This window comes from Hesperophylax consimilis, chromosome 1 (genome assembly GCF_061612785.1).
Source record: "Hesperophylax consimilis isolate HC1 chromosome 1, BYU_Hcon_1.0, whole genome shotgun sequence".
In the NCBI taxonomy this organism is placed as follows: Eukaryota; Metazoa; Arthropoda; class Insecta; order Trichoptera; family Limnephilidae; genus Hesperophylax; species Hesperophylax consimilis.
In genome coordinates, this window is record NC_142836.1 from 23,415,318 (window position 1) to 23,434,277 (window position 18,960).

The 18,960-nt window shown below is 37.7% G+C and overlaps 1 protein-coding gene across 1 annotated transcript in view; it reads right to left on the reverse strand.

Annotated features, from left to right (window-relative positions):
* The window catches only part of fz4 (frizzled 4), a 96,859-nt gene that overhangs the window by 19,094 nt on the left and 58,805 nt on the right, over nucleotides 1-18,960 (reverse strand). The window contains exon 2 of the mRNA XM_089631152.1: nucleotides 2,586-2,773. Coding sequence (XP_089487278.1) covers nucleotides 2,586-2,773 — 188 coding nt within the window. The remainder of the gene's footprint in view (nucleotides 1-2,585; nucleotides 2,774-18,960) is intronic.

Sequence of the window (18,960 nt, forward strand, 5' to 3'; positions counted from 1 at the left end):
GTATCTTAAGGCGAAGCTTATTGCCAAATCACTATTTTGATTAATCTTTATAACGAATTGGTATACATTATGAATACCAAAAAATATGCTTTAGATAAATTGAAGGTTTTCCTATCGCTTCGCTTGAGTAGAATACAAATAAAATAAAAAAACGACTCAATAAAAAATATAAATGCAAACGACTAAAAAATTTTTTTTTTTCAATAGAAATGTATGAACGCAAAAAGGAAACAACTTTTAAAAAATACAGTATTATAGCCAAGATTATCTGTGACAGTGTCACTTGATTAACTTTTTTGCTTTCTTATAAAATTATTTACAAAATAAATAAAAACCAATGTATTCGCGCCATTACACGAATGAGACGCTCATCAAAAAATAATATAGAACTTTAGGTTGATTATTTATGAAATTAAAACATATAACCCACATTCCTCAAATCTAAGGGTACGTATACATTTGCGAACCGTACCATGAATTACGGGAAAGGAACGAATCAACTACAAGCGGCGTTTCGCGATATTTGCGGTTGCTTCGTTTCTTTTCCATAAGTTGATGTTCAGTTCGACAGTTCGGCTCGCAGATGTATACGTAGCATTACGCTCCTGATGACAGGCATTTTAACAAAGTGTAAACTGACTGTGACTTCGTTGTGACGAACAGACGAAGGCATCAACCTGCTTCTGGGAATATTTTGAATTATAATCAGAAACCTATTAAATGAATAATTGAAGAGGTGGCATGTTGCGCTTTTAAAGCGATGTTTTAACAGCTGGGTTGTTGCTGATAACAAAAATATCTTTGTTAAATAAAGCATTCCAAGAACAGGGCATTACAATGTATGTAGTTGGGAATTTATACTCAAAGAACAAACTCTTTATACTTTGACTTCAAATTCAATTGTGCAATGATGTGATTGATCAGATGTTTGATGTTTGGAATGGAAAACAGTAGCCAGAAATATATCTGTATGAGTAAAGGGGAAACAAGACGTGGTTACAATACCTAGTTGTGTAACTACTAGGGAAAATGACTTCAGTTTTGTTTTTTTCATTCTGAAAGTTTCCTTACGGTATTGTTTGCTGTCACACAGTCGAACAGCCGAACGGCAGTCGAACAGCTTTCAAGCCTTGGGGGGCACGAACGGTAATGATTATGTAGGTAAAATAATGTTTTTTTATACAGAATTGGATACCTACAATTTAATCGGGATATTCTGTATTTAAAGACTAAATACACTGACTGTAAAAAAGTCGTAATGACATAGGAGCAGTAAAAAGAGAGGAGAGGGTTTGAAGTTTAAAAAGAAAGAGAAGAATACAAAGAAAATCAAACAACATAATATGCGGTTACAATATAAAACTACCTTCTGTAAATTAATACAGTAGTGAGTAGGCGTGTAGTATAATATCTCATTTGTTTTTAAAGATTAGTACACAAACTGTAAAAATTCGGTACAATTAAAGGAAAGGAAAGCGCACTTTTATATGACATCAATGTGAGCGGCAAGAAGAGAGGATCCAAAGATTCAAATTTATTATATGCAAATAGGATTCCTCTTTCTGGAACAAAGGAGCCGCTGTTTCTTCCGTCCGACATGTTTGGGCGGGAAACTGTGGCCATCTTGGAAGTTGGAAGCACGAAATGGCGATCACGACAAACATGGCGGTGAGATGAAAAAATAGATAAGCAGGGCAAACGGGGGGAATTGTGCATATTGTGATATTGTTAATGCTTTGTTGGTGCCCGGAACGGCATAGCTTTGTTCGTGGCGAACTTGGGCGGCTTAAGCTAAGCGAGATTAGATAATGTGGAATAAACAAGCGAGCAGCTACTAGATATATATACTATAGGCGGCATTCAGAGTAATATGGAAACGCGCGTGCCTTTCGATTTGTGCACTGTACATAATTGTGCCTAGATCCTAGATTAGCTTGCAATTAAACGCGCGAGCTGTTGTGTTCGGTTCGCTTGGAATCTCGGTGGATGGCGGACCTTCTGATTCATATAGCGATAACTAGGTATGCCCTTTATCTAAAGCACAACAACAGCAGCACCTTTTATCTAAAGCTAGATAGGTCCGTACGTTGTCGTTCCTTTGATCGGTCGTTTTCACGACTCGTTCTGCACGCAGCAGCTCAGCTGTAGAATGATTTGTCGACTTGTCTTTTCTAGATGCTACAATATGTGTCTCTTCGAATGCCAGATAAAAAATATTAAGAAGACCTTCCACATAGTATCCCTATCCCCAAATCTAATATTTCCTTCAACAGCCTCTAAGGACCTCTCTATCGACCCTGAATGGAATTGAAACAATCCTGAGAAAGGATATCAGTTGGTATATATTTATGAAACCTCGTAACGTAGAAAAGGTATAAAAAAAACCTAACGATATGATATGAATATACCACCCCAGCTAACGGCACTCCTGTCTCATTGCATTCACCAGGGCCCACGAATTTATTGGGTGTTGGAACGCGTGCTATGAGAATGGATTATAATCAGCCGGTACACATGGGAACCTTGAGCTAAATGGGAATATAGGATGGGCATAAAGGATGGTCGTTTGTTTTCAGTGAACTTACCAGTGAGCTCATCCCCGTCCACATCTCTGAGGACCAGCACAGCCACCGTTTGAGCGGCCGGCAGGCCCCAGGCGGCGATCTGCAGGGGCGAGCCGCCCCTCCCGGCGGAGCCCGTGGCCACTCCTGCGGGGCCGCTGCTAGCTCTCGCCACCACGCGTGCGCGCCACGTGCCGGCCAACACCACCCACCTGTGGACAAACAACACACACATTGTTAAAACATAAATTAATCATGAAAATAGACACGAGACACGTGTGTCTCGTCAGACAGCTCCGAGATAAGAGCTTCCGGTGGGTTTGTACTCAAGTCGCGACACCCAGAATCAGGTGACTGTATTTTGTCAAGATACGAAATATGGTACTCCTCATAAGGGGGTCCTATGCTGAGGCAGAAGTTATTTAATATCATTTAATTAGATGCGTCTTCTGTTGTTTATAGTTCACTCTTTCTCACATTGACCTCTTTCAGCCATTAGGAAGGTTCATGCATTTTCTTTGATGCATTAGGAAAGATGCATACCATTTGATTTCCTATGGTGATAAATACAAGAGCGGTATATACTTTCAATATCGTCATGGTGAAATACCAACATTCAGAAGAGAAACGTTGCTTGAAATGGCTTTAGCCGTGTTTAGTGACTAACAAGTTATATGTATAAATAACCAGGTACCCAACCTTCTTCTTCTCAGCCTCACAAGACGCCCCAATCAGAGATGCCGTAGTATCAAGTTATATTTCTACTCTTTGTAGTAAAGTGGCAGAGATGGCTTGGACATGTTCTCACAATACCAAAAGACCGACTTGAAGGGAAGACTTCCTTTGGATTGTTGATTTCCACCCTGAGGGGCCGTTCAAGTATTATGTAAGCACTATAGGGGGGCAGGGGGTCTTTGCTTTGCTTATTTTTGATGACATGGGGGGGTCGAGATAGTGATTACGTCAGCACTGCTCAGCAGTAGTTATTTTTTTTTACACATTGGCAACCCACACATTGTCTATGTTTGAAAACCGAATACATATTCAGGGATTCCCACAAATAATTAATACGTTTAGGTACTCGCTTAAAAAACAGAATACATTAACAGAAAAATGCATATAGGTACCAATTTTTACGTAAGCATGGGAGGGGGGGGGGTAAGAGCTTTGCTTACTTTTGGTGACAAGGGGGAAGAGGGGGTAAATAATTGTAATAAATCTGCTTACGTAATACTTGAACGGCCCCTGACCCAAAAATATATAAATACCATAGCTTTAGTCTGAAGTCTGAAGCAGCAATGGCGAGCGGACACTTTTTTGTCTTACCAGGTAATGTGTTTATACATTCATAAAGTCGTATATTTATATCCAGTGCAGTTTACCCAGGATAGCTACTTATATTCATATAATTGTATTTTTCTTTCTATTGTCATTAAAAATACAATATAATGAAGAATTACGAAAATATTCTTGACATTTATTACAGACTAGCTGACGTGTACTCGGCGTTTATAGGAGATAGACATATATAATTAATATATCATAGCGGACTTTTCTGTAGGCCTTTTTAAGATATACAATTCCGTAGTACATTATTTTGATAAATTCATGAGCCAGCGTTAGTAATATAGTGCACGAAAAAATATTTTTACGTCTTGATTATAAAACATCGACTTTTCTCTACTTTCTGTAAATATAATATGCATGTATCTTTATTTCTGTAGGCCTTTCCAAAGAAATTCAATAAATAGTAGTAAAAACCCTACCAAAATCCGTTGCATAGTTTAGAAGAACTAATAATAATAATAATAATAATAATAATTGGATGACTTGTATAGCGCCGTTTTTGTGCAAAATCACCTCAAGGGCGCTGTACAAACTTATAATCTATGTTCTTACTTAACTACTTATGGAGAAAATATACAGTACAATACTTACCTGGTAGGTCACTTGAGATTAACACTATTAACATTATCGAATTGTTTATTGGCGGAATTTAGATACAGGATTTAGGACTTTATTGAAAAATTGAATACAACTGGACTTTCTCTTAGGAATGGTATATTTAATTTAAGGGTACGACAGCTCAAAAAGGTAAGTTTTCAGTTAAGACCTGAATTCTGTTGGACTTGTTATGGATCTTAGTTCCGGAGGGAGTTTATTCCAAGCCTTCGGCCCAGATACTCCGAAAGCGCGATCACCAAACTTAGTATTTGGCTTGCGCTTAGGTTCTATCAGTCTGCCTACAGCTGATGATGTTGCTGATCTAAGCGTTGACTGCCTCAGACCAGTGTTTTCCGGGACGCATAGTTCAGAGATGTAGGGTGGGGCCATTTCATTGATGGATTTAAACACCACCCAGCACAGTTTGTACTGGATTCTTTCAGGGCACTTGAGCCAGTGAAGGTTACGAAGGTGTTCTGAAATGTGTGAATATTTTGAAACCCCGGTTATGAGCCGTGCTGCTGCATTAAACACTGATTGAAGTTTGTCAATTTGATATTTTGGAAGGCTGGCATAAATGCCGTTGCAGTAATCGAGACGTGAGACTACGTAAGAGTTGACAAGTAGTTTTGTTGCTTCTGTAGGAAGGTTTCTTCGGACAGACTTGAGTTGTCTTAGGTGAAAAAAACCGGTGCTTACAGTCCTATTTATTTGACTTTTAAACGAAAAGTCTGAATCTAAATTGACACCGAGAAGTTTAACTGTTGTTTTTGGGATGATATCGCTGCCGGAAATAGTAATAGGTGAATTGTCTATGAAATGTTGACGTTTGTTTGTGGCTGCCCAGAGAAACTCAGTCTTAGATGGATTGAGCTTCAGCTTGTTTGAAGACATCCAACGAGTTATTGCTTCTAGACATTCAGTTATACGGATCTTGAGACTATTGATTTCATTTGGAGCACAGTAAAAATAAACTTGCTGATCGTCAGCGTAGCAGTGAGACAAGAGATCAAATGACTCGATTATTTTGGCGACATCATTTGTAAAAAGGATGAAGAGAAGTGGACCCAAAACGGATCCCTGGGGTACCCCTGAAGAAAGTGTTGCGAAGTTGGAGAGTTTATTTCCAACCCTCACGGCTTGTAAGCGATTGGATAAATAGGATACCAGCCAATTTTTGATGTCGGATTTCAAACCAAATGTTTCCTCTAATCTCCTTATGAGGAATTCATGATCAATCGTGTCAAACGCTGCACTCATGTCTAGGAGTGAGATAAGTGATAACTTACCTGACTCTACGGCAAGAGTTATGTCTGATAGCATACGAAGTAGTCCGGTTTCAGTTGAGTGGAACTTTCTGTACGCAGATTGACGTTTTGTGAATAATTTATTTGAATTCAAGTGACTGGTTATTTGTGCGGCAGCAATTTTCTCCAGGATTTTTGAAATAAATGGTAGATTTGAAACGGGTCGATAATTACCTAAGTTATCGGCGTCTAGTTTTGAATTTTTCAGGATTGGTGTAACTACAGCTGACTTGAGTGGTTCAGGAAAGTCACCCGTGCTAAGTGATTTATTGAAAACGTGAACTAGGAATGGCGCTAAAACAGTAGAACATTGTTTTAATAACCATGTCGGTATGGGATCAAGACTGCACTGTTTATTAGGCGAGCTTGAAATAATGTTTATTACTTCTTCCAGCGTTGTGGGTTTGAAGGACGACAAAATTCCTTTAGAATTTAAAGTGAATATTGGCGGAGGGGCGTGAGATGCGGAAGCACGAATGGATTCAATTTTTTTCCGAAAAAAAATTGAGAAGGCTTCCGGGGTAATATCTATTTTCTTTGGAACAGTGACTTCGGAAATTACAGTCTTTATTGAGTTCCAAAGACGTCGCGGGTTGGTTCGCTCAGAGTTAATCTTTTCTTTCCAATAGTCTGATCTTTTGGAATTAATTTTACACGTATACAGTTTTTGAGCAAGGATCCACTCGTCTCTTGTAGTTACAGAAGAGTTTTTCCTATAGGTCCTCTCTAATTTCCGCATAAGTCTCTTCTGGTTTCGACATTCATCGTCAAACCAGCCGTCAGACTTTCGAACTTTCCGTGTTTTTGATGATGTCGGGGCATATTTATTTAACAGACATGAAAGTGTTTTATTATATGTCTTGACAAGTTCAGTAGGGGTCTTTGTTTCCCAAACATTGGGTGTACATAAGAGAGAGGTCTGTAACTCTTCCAGAAAATCGCTAAAGCAAAATTTACGCCATTCCCTTGATACAATTGTTCTATATGGTACTCTAGGCGGGTTAAAATCAATATCAGTGCAAACGAGCCGATGGTCTGACAGTCCTATATCACGAATATCTGCTGAAAGCGGTGTATCACTGTTCTTTGAAATTAGTACATCTAATGTACCACCAGCATCATGAGTTGGGACGTCGACCCATTGGTGGCATCCAAAGCTGGCTAACAGATCTAAGAATTTAACAGTGTTTGGTGATGTCACGCGCTCGAGACGAATATTAATGTCGCCTGTAATAATGAGTGCGTCGGAGAGTCCGACTGAAAGTTCCAAAAACTGTGAAAACTCATTATAAAATTCGACAGAGATTGGTTTCGATCCGGGTCTATAAAGGGTGCACAACATGAACGACGTTCCTGAAGAAGAAACCCTGCATCCAATATACTCAAACGTGTTAAATGTACCGAGAGCTACTTTGTTTAGCCGTAATCCTGATCGGGCTATTATCGCGACACCCCCGTGATTCACGTGTGAGATATTGTTTGATGGTAGGTCCCCACTAGGTCGGGCTTCTTCAAGAACCACATACCCTAAAGCTCTGAGTCTCTTAATTGAGTACGAATCACTGTTCTCGTGCCAAGTTTCTGTGACCGTAAGGATATGGAGTTTTTGGTCTCTGAAAATATCGTCCACCACCTCTAGTTTGTTGTTAAGGGATCGCGCATTCCAGGAACCAATCGCAAGCTGTCTGCTCCTGTAGTTGGCATGTCGTTCTAATCTAATTTCATTTAAGTTGTTGTGGAATTTATCTGAATCGCGGAGGGCTATAGACGGTAGGTAATTCTGTTTGTCGATTGGTCCGACTACTTGAACACCCTGTACTGACGGATACTTATTATTATTTTCATTACTATTGTTATTATTAATAATTATTGGAACGTATTGTTCCTCCCTGCATAAATATTTTGTTTTTTGTCCACCGCGACACCCCCTGTATCTAAATTTCACATTCGGATCACGGACTGGATTGTATATGGTTGCTTTTGCAGTCACTGAAGGGTTCAACACACTATCACTTTTAAAACTTGTTGTAAAATGTTTGTTATGATAGCGTCCAGCACGACAACCCCGAGATCTAATTTTATGAGTAGTATTATTATCGCGTCCAAGGTCATATAATGATATTTTTGCAGCTAATTTAGGGTCCGTAAAAACACTTTCACTTTTGAGATGTAGTAGTGTCGCCCTGTCGTATCGTATCGTATCTATCTAAGGCACAAACAGACAGAGGCGGATAGCGACTTTATTTTATACTATTTAGAGAAGTAAAAATGAGGTTTTTCTGTAAATAAATACTTATAAAATATCATAAAAATTATGACATTTGATAAAGAATTTACGACGCGTTTTTCACAATCAAAAAATCAAAGTGATGAAACGACAAGCAAGAATATTTTTTAAATTTTATTTCTACTCTTTTTTATATACGGTTTACATAAGTTTTGTTAATTTTAAGATACATTATTTCCTTTCCAAGCGAATAAACTTTATTTTAGTACGTTAGGAGAATTATTTTAAGGTTAAAAATACCATAAAATCGAGGCAAGTTCGGTGAGCCACTAGAAAATTCTAGTTAGTCTAGGGATTTTTGGTATCCCCAATATCTATGGGGGGCTGGTGGGGACACCACCGACTGCCAAGCTGTGAGCCGGTTTTTCAATGCAGCCCATGATGCCTTGATAAGTCGGTACATTGACCGAGACAGACAGTTGATTGTAAAATGTGACACACACGAGTGACTGGTCGCTGGCAGCTTTGTATATTTGGGTGTTCCACACGGATCTGACAACCAATGCGTTATTTATTTACAAGTGTCGCGGGCGTGTAAACAGTAAACGCACGGTAGGAGATTGCAGCGGCCATTACCGTTCGGGAGGGGTAAACAACGGCTCTGTTGCGGGATATTATTGACTTCCAAAAATAAAACAAGTCAGAAATGTCGGTAAACAGATGGGCGTGCGCCTACACTCGGGGCAAACAGACTTAACGCAACAGAGTTCACGCGGAACTCGAAAAACCTCTCGCGTAGACCTGCCGCTGATAGCTCTGTTGCAATCTCGGCTCTTTCTCAAAAACGAAGCACGTATCAGAAAAAGAGGTTACAACAGAGCCTTTTAGAAAGAGGCTTTTACAGATTTCAGATCGCGGGATCCACTTGTCCAAATGTCCAGAATCCTGTGATATTGGGAAATCATCTATATTGACCAAGGTGCATCAAAATCTTCCGTGATCTAGGAGGGTTTGGGTGCATACATAAACGCATCCCCAGAAATGTAGGTTTGTTTCGAGATATTATATAACCTGCTATGTGAAAAACTGTCTTCTATTCCTGATATTATTAGATACTATGGTTTTTCAATTTAAATCAGTACAATAGTGATGACAAGATTCTCCTGTGAAATAATACAATCAATAATATGGATTTTCACCTACAAAATAAAAGGAAGAAACCTAATGATTATGTGGTTCAGTTGTTCATTCGAGATTCTATAGGGAAACAAAGGCTCATTAATGCCAGAACTTTTGCGGTTAAATATAATAAATCTTAGATATCGACATTAAATATTAATTTAGTATTGTTAATGGAATTTAATTTAGTGAAATTGGTAAGACGATGTGTCAATTAGATGAGTAAGTCGATAAACAATAAGATTTATAGTAGAGAAAGAAATAAAAGCCAGACGATACGATTGGATATTTCGATAGCGATCTCTCTTGTTAGAAAGTTAGTTCAGTTCATCTCTGATAAGTACCTTTTTAGTAACAAGCCTTGCCGAGGTTCTGGCAGTGGCAATACTTGTGTAGCTACCAGAGTTGGAATTAGGCTTGGCCAACCGGAGCACTGCACCCGGGCGCGGTATGTAAAGGGGGAAAAATTTAAATTGCGTAAAACATTTTTTTTTAATATTAATAATATGATAAGAATTGGACAATTTTATACAGCGACACAAGTGATTAAATCACCTCATGTACGCTTTACATTGGTTATTATAGGTAGTATTTTGCAATGCAATTGATTGGCGAATTAGTACACGCAGCAATCACAAAATACACCGGCAATTTTTAAACCAGTATTAATATTTTTAATGAACTAATAAGTGGTGACAAAACGGGAGTATTAACCCTTTGTCTGCCAAGACATCCACCATAGATTTCATGGTAGCTCACCGCACTTGCCTCGATGTTAAGGTATTTTGAACCTTAAAAAATGCTCCTACAATTTATTTATATTCGCTTGTCAAGGAAATAATGTACCTTAACATTATTCTAGCTTGTCGTTTCGTCATTTGCAAATATGTTTATTTTATCTGTGAAAAAGTTCGTCGCAAAATTTCATATCCAATTTTATAATTTTTCATTCCAAAGTCATAGAGAGTAGGTACTGTATTTATTTACAGGAAAACTTATTTTTATTGTAAATAACCCTCATTTAGCTGGAAAATATAATAAATCTAAGAGTATTTTCGAATGTCATCATTACATTATATTTTTATAACATTAGAGAGAGAAAAAACATTTCCTTATGAAATTATATAGGATGATGAAATTTACAAATTTTGCAAAATAAGTAAGTTATTACGAAAATAGTATCAGGCGGTTTAAGACGGGCGATTGGCTTTTTGCCCCCGGCATCCTCCCTCCAAGGATTAAAGGTTTTTGAATATTATTATATTTTTCCAATTTACCTTATTAGGTAAAAATAAAAAATATATATATTTTTTAATAAAACCCAGTGAATAAGTATAAACCGTTATCGTATATAAATTGAAGAACATAATGATTTTTTTTTATATGTGGAATGGTTTGCGATTCTCAAGATTGGACTTATCTTTCTAGCTTTCTTTTTTCATCAAGTTAAAAAAGAAAATTACTAAATATCACTTTTTTTCTTCTTTTAGACATTAAATTATTCTATTCGCGAACTGGATTCGCAGAATTCAGCATTCAATATGACATTTCACAATAAAACCAATTCGAATGCAGAATATTTTTCATCCGAAATGCTGAGCTTTAAATACCAGATGCAATCGCTCTCCTAATTGACTGGTCTGAAACATGTTTGGATTTCCTATAAATAATCATTACTTTACGTTGCTGCCGAATTAAAATCAGTCATCGATTCGGTAATTCAACATAAATAATTGATTATTTAGCAGATTTGAATTGGGAAATGCTAAAGATAACCAACTAACTAACCATCACGCCGTTTCCTCATAGGGGTAGGCAGAGAGGACCGACCGCCAAGCCACTTGGTCTTGGCACACACTCCTTGTCTCATACATACTCTTCTATTATGCTCACTCGTGACATGGCCCGACTCAAGAGTCAGTACCTGATTCACTCGATCGTTCCATGTGTTCCTTGGGAGTACCCGACTTCTGCTACCATTCACATTAAAGATAAGACATTAAATAGGTTTTAATTAATATTTAGTAAAATATTTAATTGTATTTTTTTTTTGCAATAAATTACAACAAGGAACCAATAGCAACAAATGAAGAAATCGTGAACCAAAATCCTCTTAGAGGCAAATTGCTGAATCGCCATTTTTAAATCGCAACCGCAACATGCGACGGTCACCAACCAACAATATGTTGTCCATCTCATTGTACTTCCCATTCCTCCAGTTATTAAAAGTGGGCCCCATCTGTACATATGTTACACGATGTAAAAGAACTTTTAATAGTTATATTGATTAAAAAAAATAAATAGAAACAAAGTTCATAAATGAACATGAATTGCCAAAATTCTAATTAAACATACTAATTTCGGTTGTTCGTGCATGGGTAATGTGAAATATTCCTGCGTAATGCGTAACATTATTCAAGTTCAAAGCTCTTTTAATTGTCAAAATTAGAACTACTTCATCAACAGACAAACGTTAAAGTAGGAACCAAAAGAAATTCTTTATTATATACGAGTATTTGGTTTTTTTTTTCAATGTTTGACGGATGCTTCTGTATGAATTAATCGTGAGTGGTTTATGAAGTCGTAATGTTTCAAGTTCAACATAAAAAGGTAAATTTCTTATTTTGAAAGGCAATAAATAATTCTTAGACATGTTTTTACGAATAATTTCAGCTTCACAAATCCTACGTTCTCCGCTAGTATACGCATATGTCCTATTGAGGGTTCTTAAAAGTGGTTTTTAGAAAGAAACATAATTCTTTGTGGATGTATTTTAGAGTGGGTGCTCCGTGCGTCACACCTCACCCAACCCCGGCTCTGGTGGCTGCGGGGTGGCACAAACAAATGTAAGAGGTGCAGCAGTTCGGGGCAAGGGTGACGGACTACTCGAAGGAACACCAGCTCAAACAGAAGTTGTCAACATTAGTACTGCGCTCATGTGTGTATTTACAGATGGTTAGTTGGTTAGTTGGTTAGTTGGCTCGGCGGCTCCGACGACCCGTTGTTTGACTTGACATGTCGTGAGCTCGTGTTTGGAGAAGGAACCAAAATGAATATTTCGGTGCAATTTGTACCAACAACACTTATTCATGTGTGCTCAGAGAACACTTGTCAAAACTAGTTTTGTGTACTTTTCCGGGAATGCCGTTAAGGTTGCGATCAAATAATAACTATTTACACACGTGCAGTGTGTGGGTTCGAGGTACCCTTGTTTGGAAACAATCATGAAATATTTTATGTGTAAAATGGTTATTTCAAATATCACCAATGAGTTCGTACAAGTTAAAACATAAAGGTAGTATCTACTCGATAGTAGATATTTTTGTCGAGTCAGTAAAAACCGGTTCCTCAACGAAAGAAACCATAATTTAATAGAACAGTAAAATGGTGCGAGAACGTTTTAAAAGACATAATAATGATAACAAACAAATTTCAAGATTGCCGATGTGAGAAAAGTCCGATTTGTAAATTGTACCTTAATGTAAATTGTGACTTCTCGTTAGCGCCTTATCGCTCGCTGGTTGGACCCGTTAATTGGATCCCGAACAACAGCCTTCTGATGCTGCCTGCTCACTGGACTGGAAGGTACTCACCTTGAGGCCTGATGGCATCTGACCACTGACAAGTAAATAAACTGAAGGGACTTTCATTTCCCCAGACTCCGAAGGCGAAATAAAAAATACTCACGCCAAGCTGTGTCTCATTTAAAATTATCCGCCAAGTATAATAAAATGCATACAGGGTGTACTAGCGTGTTTTTTTTTTCGAAAAAGTAATTTCACAATTTATTCTTTTAAAATGAATAACACATCAAAAAATATATAAATTAGAATTGTTAGAAAAATACATAGTGAACGGCATTAAAACAAAATAGTAAAAAAAATGTTTTTTAGTATTTCTACATCAATGAAGAGAACTAGCTTTTGAGTTTGATGTAAGAGTAAAAAGTAATATCATTGAGTGTATGATAGTACAGGGAGTGATAACATTTTCCTTAAAACGGACACCACTGCTGAGGAATATATAAATATGGTTCAAAATGAAGTTACTGCATTTTTTTAATTATGTTACGCGTGTTCAGTTTTTTTAAATAAAATTTAATTTTTTTCTTGAATAATATCAAATCTGCTATTTTTTTTAAATATTTTATCCCTTCGTAAATATAATTGTTGTGTAGATAGTAGAGTAACCGATATACTTGAGCCTATTTGGTTAGATATGTAGATGTCATTTTATACGTAGGTGTCATTCAAGCACCACCGTACAACGAGACAGAGCGCGTATCGCGTGATCCGTTACTCCAAATTATGCCCAGGCGGGTACGTGCTAATATACCCTGCATTTATACGTATACTCAAACTCAAGTATATATTATAATAATATGTAATATGGTGCTTTAATTCGAATCAATAATGTTAATCGTGACGTTGTTTGATGTTATTAGATTGGATCAAATATTTTAAAATGTACCTACAAACTCAATCAGGGATATATGCCAAACAAATTAAATGAAACGAGAACGCATTGTTCACACGCTTTACCTACCTATTCCTCAGATCTAGATTATGAAAATAAAAGTCGTGGGTGGTGCTCTTTGCTGCTGAACGCGAGCCATAACATTAGCAATGCAACGAGGAGTGACGGTCGAGACGTACCATCATTATTTACAAGACCGTGGTTATAATTTGATATTTACCAACAAACCAAAACGTCCGCATGCATCAACCAGGATTTAATAAGATGTACGTAAAACTGATAATCTATTTGTTTTCAATGGAATAAAAAACAGATTTAATGAACCCCAGAGGGAAAGCAAATTAATCTCGTGTGTGGTCGATCAGCCGACTTCGAACATTCCAGCATTAAACGGTTTACGTCCAAACATTCAATAACAAGGCTGTGTTTACATTAGAAGTTAATTATGAGATATAATATAATATTCAGGGAACCGAGAAGCTAAGCTAGCGGTTGTTGATTGTTTGTTGCTGGTTACAAGTTACAATGACAAGGAGTAATTGATAATAACGATTCCAAGGAGTTTTGCGATTAGTCTGAGACTACTTACACTCTACTTATTACAGGTTAAACCTGAGTTGGGATCATTATACGAGCTCAAGTTAAAGTTAACGTAGGGTAATTGAATTTTCTGAGATACAAATGTAAATATAATAGAGAAGGATGTGGGGCGAGACAGGGTAATGAGATATAATAATGTTGCGCCATAATGCTAAACGCATTTGCGTATGATGTTCACCATGTCATGATACCAAATCCACTTACTGGTCTTGCAAATATAAGGTGTCGTTAATGCAGTGTATGTATAACATATGCATGTAAGAAAAACAACCATAGAAGCTAATGAATATATAATATGTGCTTATAAAAGGACAGTCAACAATATGACTCACAATTTCAGTAATTTTACAAGGCATACATCGAAAAGTAAGTTCGGGCATAATGGGGTACTAATCGTAGTAATTAACAAAATCAACATTAGTTTAGTTACCGCAAAAATTATGGGTGTATCGTTTTGAATGAGGAAGTATTTTGAAGTACGTAGTTATTGCTAGTGAAAAAAATGACACAAATGTTTAGACTGTATATTATCTACCTGTACAAAATATGAATAAATAAGAATAATCACATATGTACATTCTAGCACCACGTTCGTCAATCAAATGCATTGTACGTATAGATTTGTAGTAGTGATCGACGAACCGGTGGATGCAATCTGTTGATATAAATTGATAATAATTTGATTATAGTTAGTAATAAGTAATGAAGTGGCGGCTCGTGACTTTTGGGTGTACTAGAGTGCTAATATTATAAAAAATGGCATTTCTGATGTTGTTATAGCTGAAAATGATTTTTTTTTTTTTTCGAAAATCGATTTTCAGGAAATTTCAGTATAGCCGTGCGCCGCACGGGATTCCCGAAAATCTTCATACAAAAAATCAGTTTTTCTAAAAAAAAAATCGTTTTCAGCTACAACATCAATTAAACCATTTTTAGTAATATTAGCACTCTAGTAACCCAAAAGTCACGAGCCGCCGCTGGGCCGCCAATGACATAATATTCAGAGATGTGCTTTATTTCAAATAAATCCATTTCAAATGGAAATGCAAAATGGGTATTTTCCATTTTGCATTTTAAATGCTTTTCTAAAAACCATTTTGCATTTTAAATGCTTTCCTTAATGCATTTTCCATTTTAAATGCTTTTTTGCAACATTCTTCCTACTTTCTCCACTCATCTTTTTTTCATAAGCCCCAAATATCAGTCAGTCCTCAACCTCGCTATGAAAGATAATTAACATTTGTCAAGTTGCTCCCTGGTAGGAGCGCTGGCAATTGAGTGATACCATTACAACAAAAAAACTGATTCAAATACTGAACATGGCCATGACGCTGTAATATGAAATGTTAGATAGCAGTTTCCATGTTTTTACGTTTGCAACATTAGTCCCGCGCTTATTTATTGTGGTTTCATAATCTGTAGTCGTGGTGTTTTTGGATTTACCATCATGTAATATGTTTGTTCTACATTGATGTCCATTATTAAATGACAAAATTGTTTAAAAATTCTATAATTATTTTAATTGTTTGACCTGAGAAACCATTTTGCATTTTCAATGCATTTCGAAAATAGGTATTTTGCATTTTGCATTTGAAATGCTTTTCTAAAACCCATTTTGCATTTTGCATTTTCAAATGGAAAAGTTTTGACCCATTTCCATTTTGCATTTCAAATGGTTTTGGGTACCCATTTTGCACATCTCTGCATATATTATTGTAAAAATGTATTATATATTTGTACAGCGCCCTTGAGGTGATTTTGCACAAAAACGGCGCTATTGAAATCATCTAAATATTATTATTATTATATGGATTAACCTTTTGGTTCCACAGATCAATATTTAGCGTGTCGATACTGTTTGGAGGAGGTGTGAACTGTTTGTTCGGCAGACACGGCGGAGTGCCCGGCTCGAGGCTTGAAGTCGCAGATCGCAGCGGAGAGAGCGGGCACCGGCACCGGCACCGGGCACCGGGCACCGGGCACCGGGGACCTGTTGTACCAGCACAGCAGCATCAGCTCTAACGAGAAACATGTTTATGGCAGCCATAAACAAATAAACAAATGGCTGAGCGCCGCTCCCGCTCTCTCGCGCGCGCCAGAGCGGGCCGGTCGAATGTTGGCAGGTCGTTGATACCGAATACCTGACAGCTCATGTTTATACCTATTAAGGTCAAGCCGCGCGGCCTCTGGGCGTTTGCCTGATCGTCGTGAATAAGTCAGGCCAATTAGTTCGGTGTAATCGGCTATCGGCTGTTTTCACGCTCCTCCCTGCCTCACATATCTTACGCCTAGCGCAGGCGCGACTCCGATGGCTGCAGCTATTCGGAACAAAACCCACGAGACGAATTAATAAAACCTAATAATAATATGAACTTGGTATTTTTTTAAATACTTCGTCAATCTATTCAGATAATTATTACTGAGCCATTTGTTTGTGATATACATATCACCTAAAGGACCTTTTATAAAACTTGGAAATGTCAAAAACTGTAGTTAAAATTACTCTCAAAATAATTGGCCGTTCTACATAGATATGCGAAAAAAAAATTGGCACAGTAAATTGTTCAAATTTACAGAAATGTCGCTGGATTGTGATAAAATACGAAATGGGATAAACTGTCAAAATGAAAAGTAAAACGTAGATCGAAATTTGCACACTTGTGCAAAAATAAATATAAGCAAGGGCAAAGAAACATCACAGTCAGCAAATGAAAGAAAAGCTCCCCACTACCTTCGGAATAACACAATACTCCAAAATTGGGGATCATAGTCTCACTGGCTCCAGACGGTTGGGTGCAGTTGGGACTCTTGTGCGGTATTCACATTGACTTGAACAGAACTGCCGGCTTCCGACGGTTGAGAGCCGCCAAGAATCGGCAAAACTGGACACATTTGACGGAGACCTTTGTCAAAATTTGGACGCCAGGAGTCTCATGAAGAAGCAAAAAGAAGATTAATTTAGTTACTACGGTATGAGTTTATATACCTTAATGCTACGGGCTAGCTATGAGTTTTTGCCAACGATATTAAAAATAACACAAAGACCAGAGACAAAAATGTGATTTTATGGCAGACAGGAAACAGCGTCTTATAAATATCGCGGAACATGCTAGTAAAACAAAAAGAGGATCCAATTATTTCGAAGAGAAAAAATACACAAGCCCATGTGTTTTGTGTTATGAATCTCAGAGGGGTTTTCTGAGAGCAATTTAGAAACACGCATCGCGAAATAATAAATGATGAAGCATTATTGCTGATATTACGGGCAATGGACATCTGTGCGTAGGGAGCTGATTACTTTATATCGCACTTCCTCCCCGGTACATGGGAATTGGACTATTTACATCGCAGACTGATATTGCAATCAATGTTGATGGTGCTACTGGTTTTCAGAACATTGCAATTTCCGCAGTTTCAAGAAATAAAATGATAGGCGAAATCCGGGTCGATAATAAACAGGGTGGGGTAATTTCTTTCTTTCATTTAAAACACAATCTTTGAGAAAGATTGAGACAGTCAAAGGATGAAATCTGAATCGCGTCATCTGAAATTATATCGTGTCAGAATGTCAGAAGGTATTAAGTCGGAAGACGTTAAATTGAACGTAACGAATGTTAACGCCACCCTCCTCGGCTCACATGCAATTACATCACTTCTCAGTTTAAACCCGTTGCGCAAAAAGCTTTCGCTACAGAATAAAATAATGTTTTATTGTTCTGGCAGGTAGAATACAACACGAGAGTGGAATGTACTCTCTGAAGACCACCGCACAGGTCACAATCGAATCGTTAGTAGAGATGGATATAGCTACAAAGTAGGTATCGAGAATAGGATAGCCGATACTTTCCAAATTTCCTCTTCTTTTTGCATCAATATTTTTTTTAATTTTAGATGCCAATGTCCCACTGACTCCTGGCAATTAGTTAGGTTATCAGTTATCACGTAAATAATAAAATCTGGCAAACTTAATGTTAAAAAAGATTTAGGGTGAAATAGTTAGATTTTATCGCTTGGACATTTCCAGCGGATCCCATTAAAACGATTTTCAGGCGCTTGGCTTGTCATCAGCCCAATTAGTCAGTTGTAACTCCGCCAGTATGAAAATACTTAATTTACCTCGCCATCGACTCGGCCCACGAGCCACGAGCGGACAGGGTTAGACCTCGCGTCGGGCAATTTTCATTTCAGCGCCTCACTTATCAGAATAATTCAGAATGCAGACGTTTGCTCCGAGGCACAGTGATCAGCGGTTGTGAATCTACTTTGATTTCAGCCAATTCCCTGTAAGTAACCGGTCCAAGTTCGCGTCGGACTGTCGAACCATTCGCGCTGCTACCTTACTTTACCAATTACATGTCATTTTATTAAACGGCTCCAGACAGCCATTAGCTTTATGACGATCAACGAGAACCAGATGTCGACCATTTACCTAGAAACGGTATAGGACTTTTTTACGTGATTCCACGAGAGATTTCCTTAACTTCCTGGAGCCAGAGGAAGGAACCGCATCAACGTTTGCGTGTACGCCATTAGTATGTGGTGATGCTGAAGACTTCGCGGGATAAGTTCTAGGAAATAGGGGAAGAAAAAGGTTAGGAAGTACCACCTACTTGGCTTGGCTAACACACCTAGTTAAAGTCATTTAGAGGAACGGTCCATTCTGAAT